This window comes from Hydra vulgaris, chromosome 12, assembly GCF_038396675.1.
Source record: "Hydra vulgaris chromosome 12, alternate assembly HydraT2T_AEP".
Taxonomy (NCBI): Eukaryota; Metazoa; Cnidaria; class Hydrozoa; order Anthoathecata; family Hydridae; genus Hydra; species Hydra vulgaris.
In genome coordinates this window covers 59,080,360-59,096,854 of record NC_088931.1, presented here as the reverse complement: position 1 = coordinate 59,096,854, position 16,495 = coordinate 59,080,360, and the positions used below count along the sequence as shown (strand labels likewise).

The 16,495-nt window shown below is 27.0% G+C and overlaps 1 protein-coding gene across 1 annotated transcript in view; it reads right to left on the bottom strand.

Annotated features, from left to right (window-relative positions):
• Positions 1 to 2,619: 2,619 nt before the first annotated feature.
• Positions 2,620 to 16,495, bottom strand: part of LOC100201682 (dolichyl-phosphate beta-glucosyltransferase) — a 33,443-nt gene continuing 19,567 nt past the window's right edge. Inside the window, exons 6-10 of the mRNA XM_065813887.1 lie at positions 12,483 to 12,656; positions 12,321 to 12,404; positions 12,126 to 12,193; positions 11,833 to 11,918; positions 2,620 to 2,782 (exon numbers count right to left, since the gene is read on the bottom strand). Of these exons, the coding sequence (XP_065669959.1) occupies positions 2,655 to 2,782; positions 11,833 to 11,918; positions 12,126 to 12,193; positions 12,321 to 12,404; positions 12,483 to 12,656 (540 nt within the window). The 3' untranslated portion in view covers positions 2,620 to 2,654. The remainder of the gene's footprint in view (positions 2,783 to 11,832; positions 11,919 to 12,125; positions 12,194 to 12,320; positions 12,405 to 12,482; positions 12,657 to 16,495) is intronic.

Sequence of the window (16,495 nt, the reverse complement as noted above, 5' to 3'; positions counted from 1 at the left end):
AAATAGATAACTTTTTAATTATCTGTTATCTGTGTAACGCGCCGATTAATTTATAAAGCGCGTTTAAAAGTCCTTGCCTTCGTCGAGTTTCTTTTTCATTTTATTAATGAAATCAAACAAATCGTACTCAATTATATATATTACAAATATTCTTATCTCGAAGACATATTAAATATAATTTAACTATTAGCTAATTTATTTTTAAAATGTAATTGAGATAAAAACTTAGTTAAACTAAATAGATAGTATTATACTATTATTAAACAAACATTTTTCAAAATATATTTATCTTCCCTACCCATCACAGACAAAAAGGAAAAGAAAAAAAGTTTGCAAATGATTTAAAATTAAAATAAATAATATTTTTCTCAATTTGAATGATATACATTTTATATGCCACGTTTTAGCATGTCATTTATTTTAGTTTGTTTAGTTCAAAGCACTTTTCTCGATTTCAAAAGCATGCGTCGTTAGGAAGGCTTCCTTGTCTAACTCCTAGTCTGACGGTGTCCTTAAGTTCCGCAAACATACAAAATTATCCTTTCATTTGTAAGAATACTTGCCCAAACCTAACCTTGTCCCAATCTAAACTTTAGAAGGTCGTTAAAGCGAAAAGATTAAAAGTGAACTTTTTCTTTATTATTTTTCGTTACAATTTAGCCGAGTTTTTATCTTTGTTTTAGTAACATTGAATGAAATTAACTTTTTGTTAATCTAAATCAACAATTTTATACTATTAATTGTACTACTTCAACTATATTCGAATATATATTTAACCTATTTTTTATCTAAATTCATCTGAAAAATCAATTTATATAAATGGATTTATCGTTTAAAAATGGCGACCAAGGAAAGTTTAAAACTCCTCTATTTTTGAGGGGGTTTTCAATTTTACGAGGTCAGAACTTTTGAATCTTAAAATATTTTTTTACTTAAAGAGAATTCTACAGATTAGTTTTATTAGCATTCACAATCGTAGATTTTTTTAAAATGCTTATATTTCCCCCTCCTTTTACAAATATTGGACCTTGGGGTCCTAATTTTTAAGAAATATTGTTCTCATTATATTTCTATTTCAGTACGCTTAGACAGAAGCGATTCTACGAATAAAATGAGGGGGTGGTGGTGTATCATTACCTGGAAAAAAGAAAGTTCCTCAAAACTATAATTCACCCGACTGAAATGTGTCAAATACCAGACTAGCTGACTATATTCCTGAAAAAACCAACTATAATTTGAAAATCACCTTCTTTGGGGTGTCAACCCCCCCCCCCCACACACACACACACCTCACAAAGAAATTCACATGTATGCTTGATAAAAGCATGCACTTTGGTGACACTCCTAGACCAAGTTTGACAAAAGCTTTTTTGTACTCATTAAAAGTTGAGCCATGTTAAGGTAACAAGCTAGAACCAAGGCATGCAACTTTAACAGATTTTAAACATTTAAAGAAATTAACTATAGAAATGATATATTTATCTTTTACACATTAGTATTTTAGAAGTTTTGAACATTTTCCACCTTTAAATTGATCATCATACAGCTTAGGCCTTCGAAAATCTAAAATTTAGTTCCACTGGTTTTCCAAAAATGTGGCCTCCATAGATTGTAAATATTTTTCAAGATTATTATAAATTCTGTTTGTATTTCTACAAAGTATATGAAGTTCCATTGGAGTAAGAGTTTCAATAACTTTCAAGTCATCAGGTAGATCAACTAGTGGAAGATTAACCCAATTGATATAAGATGCAGCTGATAGCTAGGATTTTTTAAAATCTTTACAGGCAACTTTGGAAGTATTAGCTGATGAATGAATACTTCCCAGAGTTCTGAGGTCACCATGAGTTTAAAAATCTTGCATTTTTTCTTCGGTAATATTGCATCAAGAGCTGGGATGTGTTAATGCCTATTAAAAGCATAAAAGTATTTTAAGTAATTTAGCTTTAAATTAGTTCTCAAATAAGACTCAGCCATATTTTCTGCGAAGGCAATAATAAACAACTTGTTTACGCATCCGTTTTTATATTTTTCATTGCCTATTCTTTCCTCATAGCCAATCTTACAATAATATATTTATATAAATAGAAATAATTTATTTGTCAAATAAATTATTTCCACCACGGTGTGTAATGCACATTGAAATGTACTAAAGATGTATATGGAGACGGAATAGGGATTTTTTTGTGTTTGAGATAACTTCTTAGTGCTAAATCAAGACTTTAATATATTTACACTATTATGAAATGCATATATATATAAAAAAAAAATTATTTTTATTGGAGTCTGAAAACGAAAAACTACTAAAATTTGCCTACAGATCTTATTTAAAAGAGATACAAATAAATAATTTTCAAACAACTATTTAAACAAGTTTGAAATTAATCAAAAGATTTTAAATACAAACAAATTTCTTGTCAATGCAGAATTTATAACCATATAAATAGAACTAACTCCTTCCTTAAAAGGGGGAGGGGTAGTGTTGTATGAGTATACATATAGTAGAGTGTAGCCAACTTTGGGTCCGACCCGCGAATAAGAGGGGTATGAGAATAGTATTTTTCTTTCGATTTTCTTTGATACGCCACTTATACAATTCAATATATATATAAAAAAGTGTTAAATTTATTGAAAAATCTACTCATGTAACAAATCTAATGCATTATAACAAGGTTTGGCGGGCCTGTCCATATTTTCCATGCTCCTATGACGTAACGAACTCGTATGAGCAATAAATCTTTTCCCATCTGAAGCCAACTAAAAATGGGCACCATTTTCGAACCTAAAAATCACCAAAGTAATAAAATAAATATCTAATTAATAATAACGATTAAAAATTACTAATAAATTAAATTGATTTATTTTTGCTTATAAATTAACTAAACTGGTACATTAAAAAAAAAAAAAAAAATCACCCACAGCTAAATAATAAAAATTGATATTTTATAACACACTTACAAATAAAATATGATTTTGTTAGCATTTGTTAAAGTTTGATAAAAAAAAACAAACAAACAACCAAATCTGATACTGGATCCATCAGCTAATGTCTACTGCCTATCCTGCTATACTTAATATCAATACTTTATTATCAAATATATATTTTATTTTAAGTTAAAATAACTAATAGATATATTTTACAATTTATAAAAAAATTTAAAACTAATAAATAATTTAAATATAAATTTTATATAAAATTTAATTACTTATCACAACTATTTTATGTAAAATATTTTACTAATTATTTTATGAAAAAGATTAAAATTATATAAATCATGGCCTACTTAAAGTATACGGCCTAATATTCTGCATTTTTGCCAAAAAAATAGAAGGCCAGTTTTTTTGCGGTTTTGAATGAAAGTGTAGTAATTGTACAATATAAACGATTTAAAACAAGATATAGTGACAGCATTTTTATTTAATATCAAAGAAGAATTACAAACCATAAAAAGTTACAAAAAGTTTTATCAATATTAGCGAATACTTACGAATCATAAAAAGTTTAAATGATAAAGTTATTTGTAAATATGCTAAACTGGATGCCAACTAACTCATCTGTTATATGTGCAAAACATTTTCAGGAAAAAAGTACTTTAAAACAAGGAGAGCAGGCTAAAAGATTCTGCTTAATAAAACAATGAGAATTGGCTAAAAGATCCTGCCTAATAAAACAAGGATAACATGCTAAAAGATCCTGTTTAATAAAAGGTTATAAAAAATAACCACTCTACATCCAAGTGTCATAAACAAATAACTATTGCAAATAATTATGTATTTATGAGATCCTTGTAATTAGTCATCTAGTCATTTCTGTTTCAGAATGTTTAACATTGTAAATAATAAAAAAATATCGAGCACACAATTTTAAATACATTGCTCGTATGGTGTGTATGGTGTGTTGTATTTTACAAGTTATTGTTTAATACCTGAAGTTATTGAGATACTTAATACTACATATTGAGTTATTTAATACCACAAGTTATTGCTTACATACCACAAGTTATTGTTTACATACCATAAGTTATTGAGATTATTATTCAAGTTGCTGAGAGCTCATATGAAAATATTTAACAAGAGTTGTCTATTATCTTTACACAGTGTTTTTTTAGTCATCAAGTTTTTTTATAGTCATTAAAATGCCCTGCATATGCATGTTAGAACACTTTTCTACTTACGTTCAAAATCATGCGGAATATTTTTTTTGTTTGTTTGCTTGTTTTGGTTTTTGAAGAACTTTAAAAAAATAAAGAAATAAGGCATAAATTATATCACCATTAAAAATTCTTTTATAAGATTTTCCACTGCTTTCTTTATTGAAAATACATTTTGATAATATTGGCGCAATACAATATGCAAAATTATTACTCAAGAGTGACCCAAATAGTGCAAGATACTTAATAAAGCATGTACACGAAATAAATGTGAAAGAATAAGCACGTCATTTTTTTTCAGTTGTTGTATTAAATTCTTTTTAATTGTTTTTGTATTTTGTTTACAACGTGTCGTGGTTTCAAAAAAATTGTTAGTTTTTGGATTTAACTTGAAATTTTAAAAATGACAAAAGAAGAAGACGTAAAAGAAAAAATATTTGCAAAACCCTAATAGTAGTTTTTCAACGTTTTTCTCAAACAAAATCGATCAAACGCAAATCTGATGGTGGGAGAAAGAAAGGTTTTAAAGATATAAAACTAGTTAGAAAACCTTTCACTAAGGGAACACGCAAAAATATATGGATTTTTTCATAGTTTTGTTGCAAAAGTTAGAAACAAACATGGTTTTCATTCTTTCAAAGTGCAAAAAGAGCCCAACCATTCTGAAACTCATCAAAAAAGTGCATGACCCCGCAGCAGAAAGTTTTATGACAATTTTATTTCTTAAAATTTCTGTGTTATTGAAGACGATGAAACTTATATCAAGCATGCTCATCAACAAATTCCTGGTGCTGTTTATTATATTGCCAAATATAGAGGAAAAGCAGAAAAGAAATTTAAATACACAAAATATGACAAGTTTGCTAAAAAAGCTTTGATTTGGCAAGCTATTAGAAGTTGCGGCAAAAAATCAGCACCTTATATTTCTCAGTCCACACTTTCTGGTCAAATATATGTTAAAAAATGTTTACAAAAACGCCTTTTACCTCTCATTAAATCGCACAATAACAGACCTGTTTTCTGGCCTGATTTAGCTTCAATTCAATTATTGTCAACTAGCTTTGGAATGGTATAGAAAGAATAATGTGAAATTTGTGCCTAAAACAGAAAATCCTTTAAACTGCCCAGAATTGAGAGTTATTGAAAAGTACTGGGCTATTGTTAAAAGAAAAATGAAAAAAACAAAAAAGTTTTGCAAAAACATTAAAGATATTAAAATATCATTTAAAAATGCATCAAATAGTTTTGATTCTTATTCTGTGCGCAAGCTTATGGGTACCACTAAAGCAAAAGCTCAAAATTTTATTAGATTCCCAGAGGAATAATTAATTATTTTTAAATGTTTGATCTTCTTATATTATTGTATTAAAATTATTACTTGGTTCGAAATAAAAATTGAGGAGTATTTTTTTTTTAGTTGTTTTTCTACTTTCACATTTATTTTGTTTACACGCTTTATTTGAAGAAATGTATACACAGATATATACAGAATACTTGGGTGAAACAGGTCTTAACCTTTTGAAAATGGTATATGATATTGCAAGTTTAGTGTGCAATAATCATGCAAGTAATTTATAAAGATTTAATAGATTGCTATCCGAATATAAAAATGGCTTTAAAAAACTTTATTTTATGAAGTTGTAGATTTACTTTAAAATGTGATAAACTATCCAGACTTTTCCCCCATTTAAGTTCAAAGGGATGCTACAGTTAAAGCAGAAATTATTTTAACAGCAGATTTATATAAAACTTCAAACTTACAAATAAAGTGTTAAATAAAAGAAAATTGAAACAAAATGATAAAAACCTAAACTTTAATTAACTATAGAATTGTGGATAAAAATCTCATACAAATCTGTCAGCTCAGTTGCAGTAGTTAAATAGTTCTTTTAAATTAAAGATCTTTTGAGTTACAATTATAATTGTGTCAGTAAGTTTGGAAAGCATCAGTAGATGAGTGGCATTAACTTTTGGTTACTTAAAAGATATTTTGTGCTCCCAATGAGTTACGAAAATTAAAAGTTTATTTAAAGAACAGTGATATCAAATAAATTAACAATTAAAAATATTTTTTAAACAAATTTTTTACTCCAGTCATCCTCTTTGAAGATATCTCTGTCAGAAGTAGTAGAGAAGGCATCTTCCATATCCATATCGCAGGTTATATAGCAAAAAGTTTAAAAATGGTTTAGTAATTGTTAACAGATAAACAATATATTGACAATTTATGTTTGTAAACCTTTTTCGTTTTTATATTTTACTTTTAATGTTATGATCAATACTGATTTGTCATTCTAAACAACTGCTTAGTTAGTTTTGAATTTATTTTCATAAAAATTTGTTCTGAACATCTGATACTGAGAATAAATCTCTAACAAACCAGTAATATATTACAGTAATGTATTTTATATATAACTGATATATTTTTTAATATTAAAAAAAAGTAATTACTGATAAAAATTGTATGGATGTTATAGTTAGTTTATAGTGTTATATTTTTTTAGAATTAATATAAATATAAAGTTAACATAAGATGTTTTTATAAATGCGGAATAACAAAATATATTAACAATGCTACATTCTTTGGGCTAAGTCAATTTTTATTTAATAAAAATTTATTTCAACTAAAAAAAAAAAAAGTAATTTCTGTTAAAAAATAATTTTTTTCTTGCTGAACTTTAGTTGCAAGATTAAAAATGTTTCTAATTTGTTTGTTTGTTTTGATTTTATAGCGTTTTTATTTTTTTAATGGCCTTCTATTTTTTGCCAAAAATGTGGAATATTAGGCTGTATACTTTAATTAGGCCATGTATAAATATATAGTTAAAATATAAATTTAATACAATTATAAAGTAAAAGTAATATAAAAAAATTATTCATAAGTTTGTGTACGCATTAAACAAGTTTATCTGTTTCCAAAATTTTATTTTTTGGTTACTTTTTGCTTTGATTCAGTTTATTTCAAGTAATATTAATGTTAACTCAAATACTTTCTTGCATATTATTAATCAGAGTTAAACTTTTAAACAAAAGTGTTTATACTTTTTAAATTAGCAAGTTTAAGCTATTTTGGTCTACATTTTTTTGTTAATTTGATGATTGATTTCAAATTGAAATTTAATTTGATTGCGCTAATATATTATAACTTATTGTCATCTTTATTACTCTATCATATTTGGTTTGTTCTCATTATTTATAAAAAATAAATTTAGGTGTGAAATTTTAAAATTATAAAAAAATTAGGTGTGAAATTTTATAAAAATTTCTGTAATTCAAGTTCAACATTTTTACTAATACTTGGTTTACTAATGACTTGCCCATTTTTATGTATTTTTTTAGTCGGAATTTTGGGATATCTAATACTGCCTATTTATAAGCAATAACATTTTTATAAAAACGTTTTTATTTTTTTTATTTTTATTAATTCACCTCCCCAAGGCCCAGAAGGCCACTACAGACAAGGAGGCTACTTAATTATGGTTATAACCCTCTCTAAACTCTATAACTCCAAAACATGACAAACACTGCAGAGAGAAACGGGTTGTTGCGCAGAGAAACAAGTTTTGACTCATTTATAAAGAATATTGGTTTTATAAAAATGGTTAAACTGATTTTTAGCTAATAATACTTTATTAAGATACGACATCAAGTTTAATTAAGATACGACATCAACTTTAAAATCAAATGATTTAGTTCGACAGCACTGAAACATAAATAATGCAATAATAATAGTATAGCATTTTCAATGCAATTAAAAAGTAAATGTAATAACTATATGAACAAATTTTTTATTTAAAAAAGTTCATTTTATAAATAATTTTTTGTGACATTGAATTATGCATTAAATTTTTAAAAAGACGTTTTAAATCTTAACTACCTTCTGCAGTATGCTAAAAGGTTTATAATATAGTTGTATTGTAGCAGATATTGTGCTGTACAACATTCAGTTATGTTATAAACTATATGTTATGGTAATATGCTTTTATACATGTTATAAGCAAAATCCAGCAGACATTGTTAGGTATTCTGAAAATATAAGAAAACATAAAGGTGAATGCAAAGAAAAATCATTTGAAAATGATTAATTATCCTAAAACAAAATATAGAATGTGCATGTTTATTTAATTTTGTCGATTATAATTACTATTTAGCTGTACTACACATCCCAGAATCCTTTGCATAACCAATTATACTATTTTATTGCAAATTTTGTGTCCGACAAGGCACCATTGATTTATAAAAATCAATGGTGCCTTGTCGGACACCATTGATTTTTATGATATATATCTTATAAAAAAAACCTAAAATTATATAAATATATAATTAACCAGAGTTGTTAACAAGGCCAAAAGTAGCAAGGCCAAGGCCAAGGTCACACATTACAAGGCCCAGGCCATAACACCAAGGCCAAAAGTTAAAAGGACAAAGACAAGGTCAAGAGTTTTAAGGTCAAGGCAAAGATTAAGAGTTTTAAGGCCAAGGCCTATGCAAAGATTTTCAAAACCTAAGACTTAAATTTTTGCCTTACGTTAAAGCTAATTATTAACAAAACTGTAAGTAGCAAGTGCTGTGACAATAAAACCATGTTTTGTAAAAATAGACCAAGGTTATGGGTAGAATTCAACCAAATCAATAAGAGAACATGTTTATTTTTTTTAAGGCTAAAGCCAAAACAATCAAGGCTAAGGCCAAAATTTTCAAGGTCAAGACCAAAGCCAACAGTTTCAAGGCCAAGGCCAAGGCCTGAATTTTTGGTCTTAAGACAAGGTCAAGGACTAACAACTCTGTAATTATCACATAAATTTTATAAAATTAATTGTAATTTAAAATTAATATTATAAAATTATTAAGTATACTAGTTAATAAAAAATCTTATATTAAAAAACCAAAATCTATATTAAAACAATCTTTGATTAGAAATTAGCAACAAGCTATCGACAACTCCTTACCATAAAGATAACAATTTGGTTACGAGGAACGTTAGCTCCGTAGGCTATAGCAACTCTTAGCTACAAGTTAGCAAAATGATGATGAAAAAAGATAACTCAACTACCGCACAGTGGGCCAGAATTCACTTTTACTGGACAAAATTCATACCTAATAGGGATGTTCAAAAAAATAAAATTTTCAAAATGCGAATAAACAAGAAGGCAAATTTGGGGCAAATATAAAAAAAATGCAATTCCAAAAAAAAATTCCAAAAATAATGACGTTTACCCTGTGCTCAAGTGGCAAAATACCCCGAAAAATGCCCAAATCACTCCTCAATTATTTGGTTTAGAGTGCAAGGTAAATCTCAATATTTTGTGAAAATTTTTTTCCAATGTGATTATAATGGTAAAATATTTTGTTTAGATTGTTGTATATCCTGATTTTTTCATAAGTTTAAAAAATTATTTATTAGAAATATATTAGATTATGATTTATTAGAAATATTTAAAACATTCTTGGCAGCAATAAAAATTGATTCATTTCTTAATTTTTTCCTAGCAACAAAAAATAATTCATTGGGTGAATGAGATTCAAGTAAGGCAGATACACGCTTTTTTTTAGTTTTATTAGAACTATCATCAACTGTAACTGGTTTTTGACCATGTCTTGACCTTGCAATTGGTTCATTGTCTTTTTTTCTGACAATTAAATATTCATTAAGCCAATTCACAAACTTCATTTCAAAATTTTTGACAGTATAGTTTGCAGATTTCCTCCTTTTTTTTATACAAGTAAAAAAATCATTGAACAGCGTGCCTAAAATCAGCGTCTTTAAGTTCAGCAACTTTTGGCTAAATAAATTTTAATATTAAATTAATCTTCAGTAATATTTTGTTTAGAAATACTAAGATTGTTTTTTTAGATAAAATTATAAGAATTATTTAGATAAAGTTTAATAAAACTTTATCTAAATAATTCTTATAACAAATATTTTGTATTTAAAAGTTTAATATTGTAATATATATGCCGCGTGGACTATTAATTCTTGTTAGTAATTAAGTTACTATAAGTGTTAGTAATTAAAATTAAAAGTAATTAAATTACTGTTAGTAATCGTAATTAAATTACTAATAATTAGTGCTAATAATTAATTTAGTTGCTAGTAATTAAATTACTAACAACTACAGAAAATATGTTGTTGCTATGCTAGGCAAAGTAAGGTATCCATAGCAACCACAAAAAAATTAACCTCATAAAAGTTGTGAATCTTATTTTAATACATATGCCCAATATTTTGTACTTAGCGCAAATAAAATGTTAAAAGAACTGTTAATGTAAAAATAGGTTGTTGCTATGCAAATAGCAACAACCTATTTTTAGTTAAAACATATATAAAATCTGAACGAGGATTTAAGGGGACAAAAAATCAATGAAAACTCGATTGAAGCGCTGTATAGCTTAAATAAATATAAAACACCACATGGCAAATTGTGGCAATTATTAGTTATAGTGTGGCAAAAAATAAATTTCTTAAAGATTTTTTATTTTAATCTGTGATTTTCAAAGTATAACTGAAATAACACGCTATGACAAAATTATTTCACACAATGGTTTTTCTTATCTCTAAATACTCTAAAATAACATGTACTAATTTTTTGTTTTAAAAAGATGTAGATGTAATTGAAAACGCAACATTAATGTCACCAAAATTACTTATAGTTTTTCTTTTTTTTTTTAATTTCAATATTCAAATGCTCAGAGTCCTGGTTGAACATAAACATATTACAAATATAGTTTAGAATCGTTTGACACTTTGTGAGCAAGTTATAATAAAAATTTAGTAAAATATCATCATGAATAGTATTAAAATGTTGCATTAAACATTACCAGTTTAAACTGTCTGCTAAAATGAAACATAATCAAAATTACTACTAATAAATATAGATATGTTTTATGTCAAGAAATTAATCATTATGAGCACGCCTTATTAAATAAATTATATAAATGACTTTTACTAATTAAACTAAAATAATTTGAAGCAGGTTATTTAATTAAAATGTAATCATAATTTAAAATTATAAAAAACATAAACCTATAATAAAATTAAAAAAACATCCAAATTCCAATCTTATAGGAAAAAGCATTTGATAAACAACTATATTGATAACAAAAATTTGACAAAAAGAAAACAAATTGATAAACAACAAATGGTTAATAATATTTCTAAAACCTCTATGGATTTTAAAATGAAAGATATTTCATGAGTTAAAACACAAATAAACTCAATTCTAACAAATGCACCTTTTCTCTAGCCTGAACTTGCTACAACTTAAATATACAATTACAAACAATTAATTATATTTAAATTATAATTATTTTTAACTTATTAAAACCAACAAATTTAAAAGATGTTGTTTGCAGTAATTATATATATTTATTTTTATTCTTTTTTTATAAAGAAAATTCTAAAAACAACTAGTTTTGGCACAGAGCACCATCATGGAAATAATACCTAAGATTTTTCCTCCTCGATAGTTAAGACCTAAGTGTTATTCTTGTAATGTCATTTGATAAATTGAAATTTGGTATTTTGAATTTTGCATCAGTGCATCAGGGATGTGAAGTCTACATTCCTGATGCACTGATGCAAAATTTGACCTCATACATTCAAAGTTTTATAACCAATTAATGTTTACCAATCATTTGAATGGCTTTAACATTGTAAATATTGGATATTTTAACAAAATACCTTCTATTTCTTGCCAATTTACTGCTTTTTCGGCTATGGGAATTCCTAAGTATTGAGCAGCATACAACAATTCAACATCAAAAGCCCTAAAAATTTCAAATTAATCAAAATGATAAATGGAATTGTTAAAAACTTAAAAATTCTATAGAACTAATTTTAAATCAAGTATTTTAAATTAATTTAAAAAAAAACCATATTTTCAACTAATTTTAAATAAAAAAGTCTGAGAATAATAAGCAAACAGTTGTAAGAAAACAAGAAACTTATTTTAGATTAAAGTAAGAAAAACAAACCATCTTTCAACATGTAATGTGGAAAAAAGTGTGAGCGCTGCTTTCCTTGTCAACAACTTAAATCCACACTAAAAAAAATCCACACTAAAAAAATCTACACTAAAAATGAAAAAAACTAACTTACAAATACACATGAAACTCAGTTAAAAAAATCTAAAAATGCAAAAAATTTAATGCGTGAAACAGTAAGCATACCTGAGTGTCTTTGATACCTTTTACACATAAAACATATACAAGAAAATGAAAGCCATACATAAGAATGTTTCGGAACAGAGATCTCTATAGTAGAATATATTAAAAAATTACTATCAAAGTAAAAAGAATAAATCAATATTTAAGACGTTGCTTAAAGCTTACTTCTGCTATAGCTTCTTCCTGCAAGTGAGCACGAGATCCAATTGATATAGCCATATTATTTTTTCCTCCATGCAGTTCATCTAATCCAGCTTCAACAATGTCTAAGTCTGAAAACTTTGTTGCACCATCGGCATCAGCAAACAAGATCTTTGATCCTCTACTGCTAAAAACTCCCTAAAAACAAATAAGATACAAATAAAGAAAATAAAACTCTTTCTTGCAGATCAGAGTTGACTATTTAGTTTATTTTTTAACTTTGAAACATTATAGAACGTTATGTTTGCATCAAATGTAACTCTAACTAAGTTGATGTTAATTATTTATCCATGAGACATTAAATACCGCATGCAGCCAGCAGGTGGGCTGAAAAACAACAATTTTTGAATATTGTCTTTAAATACCTCTAAATGTATTATAGAATACAGTTAGAGGTATTGTAAGACAATTTTCGAAAATTGTTAATAATAAATAATAATTAATCGAAAATAAAAAATAACACTGGAAGTAAAAAAATTTTAAACAAAAAATATTTTTAGAGTTGCCTCCAAGACCCTTAAACATATACAGAGTCCTCGACATTTTGAAACAAAAGTACTTCAAAAGTAGGTCAACCTAGTATTCAGTACTCAAAGCAAAAATATATAAAAGTCTTGAAAATAATAATTGCTTCACATAAAATCTTTTGTTTTTGATTTCATTGCATAAAAATATGGTTTTTTATATAAGAGATAAAAAAAGGTGCATTTTCACAATTTTATTTCAATATATATTTTTTATAAACATACATTACTTTTGAGATTTTTATATAACTTTTGGGTTAAGGGTTGACTTCTTTTGAAGAACATTTTTTCAAAACATCAGGAGCCCTATAAATGTTTAAGAGTCTTATAGTTAACAAGCTATAATGTATGGAATGTAATATAGTTAGCTATAGCAGTATTTACAATATATGTAATTAGCTATATGATATAATTAACTAAATTGATATTTTTGAATTGTCACATTTTTAATAATTTTTGTTTGTATACACTTGATAAGTTTTGTGTGTTCAAGAGGTTCATTATTGTGAAAGGAAGTTTTGATTTTTTTTAAAAGTACATTGGAAAATCGTGTTGAAATTTTCTTTTCTTAAATCATGTTTCCATTAGACAGGTTATTGAAACCAAATAATTAGTTACAAATTAATAATTTAAGTTTGTTACAATTTTAATGTAAGTTATTAAAATAATATTCAATATTAGCTATATTTAAAATAATTTTAATATAAATAATATAAATTAGTTATATTAAAATAATATAACTAACTTAATTATTAGCCTGTATTGCACATTATAAGTATTAAATCTATCCCACATGCTAACATTAAACTTTAGGCATTTATATTAAGATGGCTCTAAAAAAAATCTTTTTTAAAAAATATTATTTATTCAATTCACTTCAACCCCCTTACTAAGGACCGGCGAAGTCGACTTTTTAAGACTTGAATTTAAATGAAAGACGAATTTACATCATATGTGTATACCGAACTAAAAGACCAATTTAAGCCGAATATTTAGCCTGAATTTAACTAAAAGCCGATTCGGACTTCTAAACCGAATTTAACTGAAAGCCGAATTTGGATTTTAAAAACACATTTAACTAAAAGAGAAACTTTTTTAAGAACTCATAAGTTTTATAAAAAATTTTTCTTGTTTTTCTTGTTTTTTGGTTTAGGTGTTCCAAGAAGAACTAACGGTTTTGCCACAAAATACATCAGAAAAGTATTAAACTAGGAAGTTCAAACCTCTTTCCTTACCGATTGTGCCAAATATGCCTAGAGCTTGCTTCAAGTCCTAGGTCTCTTGCTTCTAAAGCAAGCGTTCTAATCACTGCGCCACGGTTGCTGTATAATCATTTTTTATAAACTAAAATTATTATTTTTTAGCTTGTAATTAACCATAATTCAAAACATGAAAAAAGAACAAGTGAAGCCAAGTAAATTTTAATTTATTTTAAAAATATACGCTTACAAAAAACAATTTGCATCAAAATAAATTCAGTAATAATGATAATTTAAGTTATGAAATCTTTACAACTCTTAATGTTTTTGAACAAACATGAACAAAAAAACATTTACAACATTTATCGAAAAATTTTGATTGTCAATTTTATAGAGGAAAAAGATTGTGTGATGAATAGACTTTGTGCTTAAAAAAGACTTGTATATACATAAAACATATAATATATTTCATAATTCTTCTTCTTTATAAATTGAAAAAAACTTTATAGTTTTCAAATTTAACTGAAAGTTAAATGAAATTTTGAAATGGTTACCAAATTTAACTGAAAGCCAAATTTCTATTTCAACATCAGCACCGAAGTCGAAGCCGAAGTCAACTTCACCTTTCAGTAAAATTCATAATCGAAATTTTAACAAATATTCGCTGGTCCTTACCCCTTAGCCCCCACCCCCTTTCTCTCTCAAAAGAAAAAAAGAATTTTTCTGAGATGTTAAAAAAATATGACTATTATTTATGAAATTTTTATTTAATTTTATATTACTTCATTTGAGACAAGATTGACATAATAATATAAGAATCAGATGTTTAAGAATCTTAATCTACCCCTAAAAACAAGTTTTAGAAAATTTGTGAAACTTGGTGTTAAGAGAGATACTTCTTGAAGTTGCTGTTTCAAAAGACAGCCTTATATAAACACACAATTATGAATATTGTTTTAATATGCGCCAAAGAAAAACTCCCAAGTTTAGAATAAAATATTCATTATTTTTACCTGGATTCTTGGAGCATCATAAATATCTCCAAAAATATTTAGAAACTTCAAAACAGGGAAAAAGTAAAGGACTAAGGAAAACTAAATAATAGATAAAACAACGTTCAAAAATAATCAAAAATAATAAATTCTGAAAAAGAGTAAAAGAGAAAGAGTCATAGAATATATTATTTTTGAACCCAAAGTCTTTTTGTAAAACTGTAACCCAATTTCAAGAATTCTAAAACCCAGTTTTTTTCTTGCTATAAAGTTTAAAAGTTTCTAAATATACTTAGAACTCAAGGACTACAGAGATAAGGTATAAGCATATTTGGAACTTGGAGACCACAGAGTTCAGGTGTGAATGTGAATAAAAAAATCTATTTGGCTATTTCTAATTGGTGCTTTTTTTTATTGGGTTGGGGAAAAATTTTGTTCGGTTTTTTTAAAAGAGCTTTTTTAAACAAAAAACAATAACTATAACAATAAATTAATCAATTATGTATTTGCCGTTACTGTTTACAACCTCCTCCCACCTCTTGACCAATTTGTTGATGCCGCTCTGCCAAAAATCACCCAGTCTGGTGTCGAAGAAGTTGTTGAGCCAGTTTTTGAGGTACTCTTCGCTGTCAAAGTTAACACCCCTCATTTGATTCAACAAGGAGCAGAAAAGGTGATAATCTTTTGGCGCAAGGTCTGGAGAGTATGGTGGATGTTGAAGAACCTCCCATTCGAGCTCTTAGAGTGTGGTTTTGACAACTTGTGCAACATGGGGTCTGGCATTGTCATGGAGCAAGATGACTTGGTCTTGTCATCAGGTCTTTTCAGGCATAGCCTCATTTACGTGGCGTAGTTGGGCAATGTAGAGCTTCTTGTTGACCATTGCGTTCCTTTCAAGCATTTCCCAGTGTATCATGCTTTCCCAGTCCCACCAAACGCAGATCATGGTCTTTTTCTCATCTCCTGTGATGAAACGCAGATCATGGTCTTTTTCTCATCTCCTGTGAGGCACCATTTCTCATCTCCTGTGAAGATTCTGTACAAAAAGCGCTGTTTATGGCTGCGTGTTACTTGATGGCGCGCAAGATGTTGAGCAGCGATTTGAAGATGATTTTCTTTGTTGACTTGGTAAAGCTTGTGAGGCACCCAGGCTCCGAGCTTTTCGGTAAATCTCATTGAGTGAAAATGATTGAGAACCACAGTTCATTTTTTCGGCCAATTCACAACTTGTTTGGCAACCATCTTCCTTTAAAAGTGCGTTG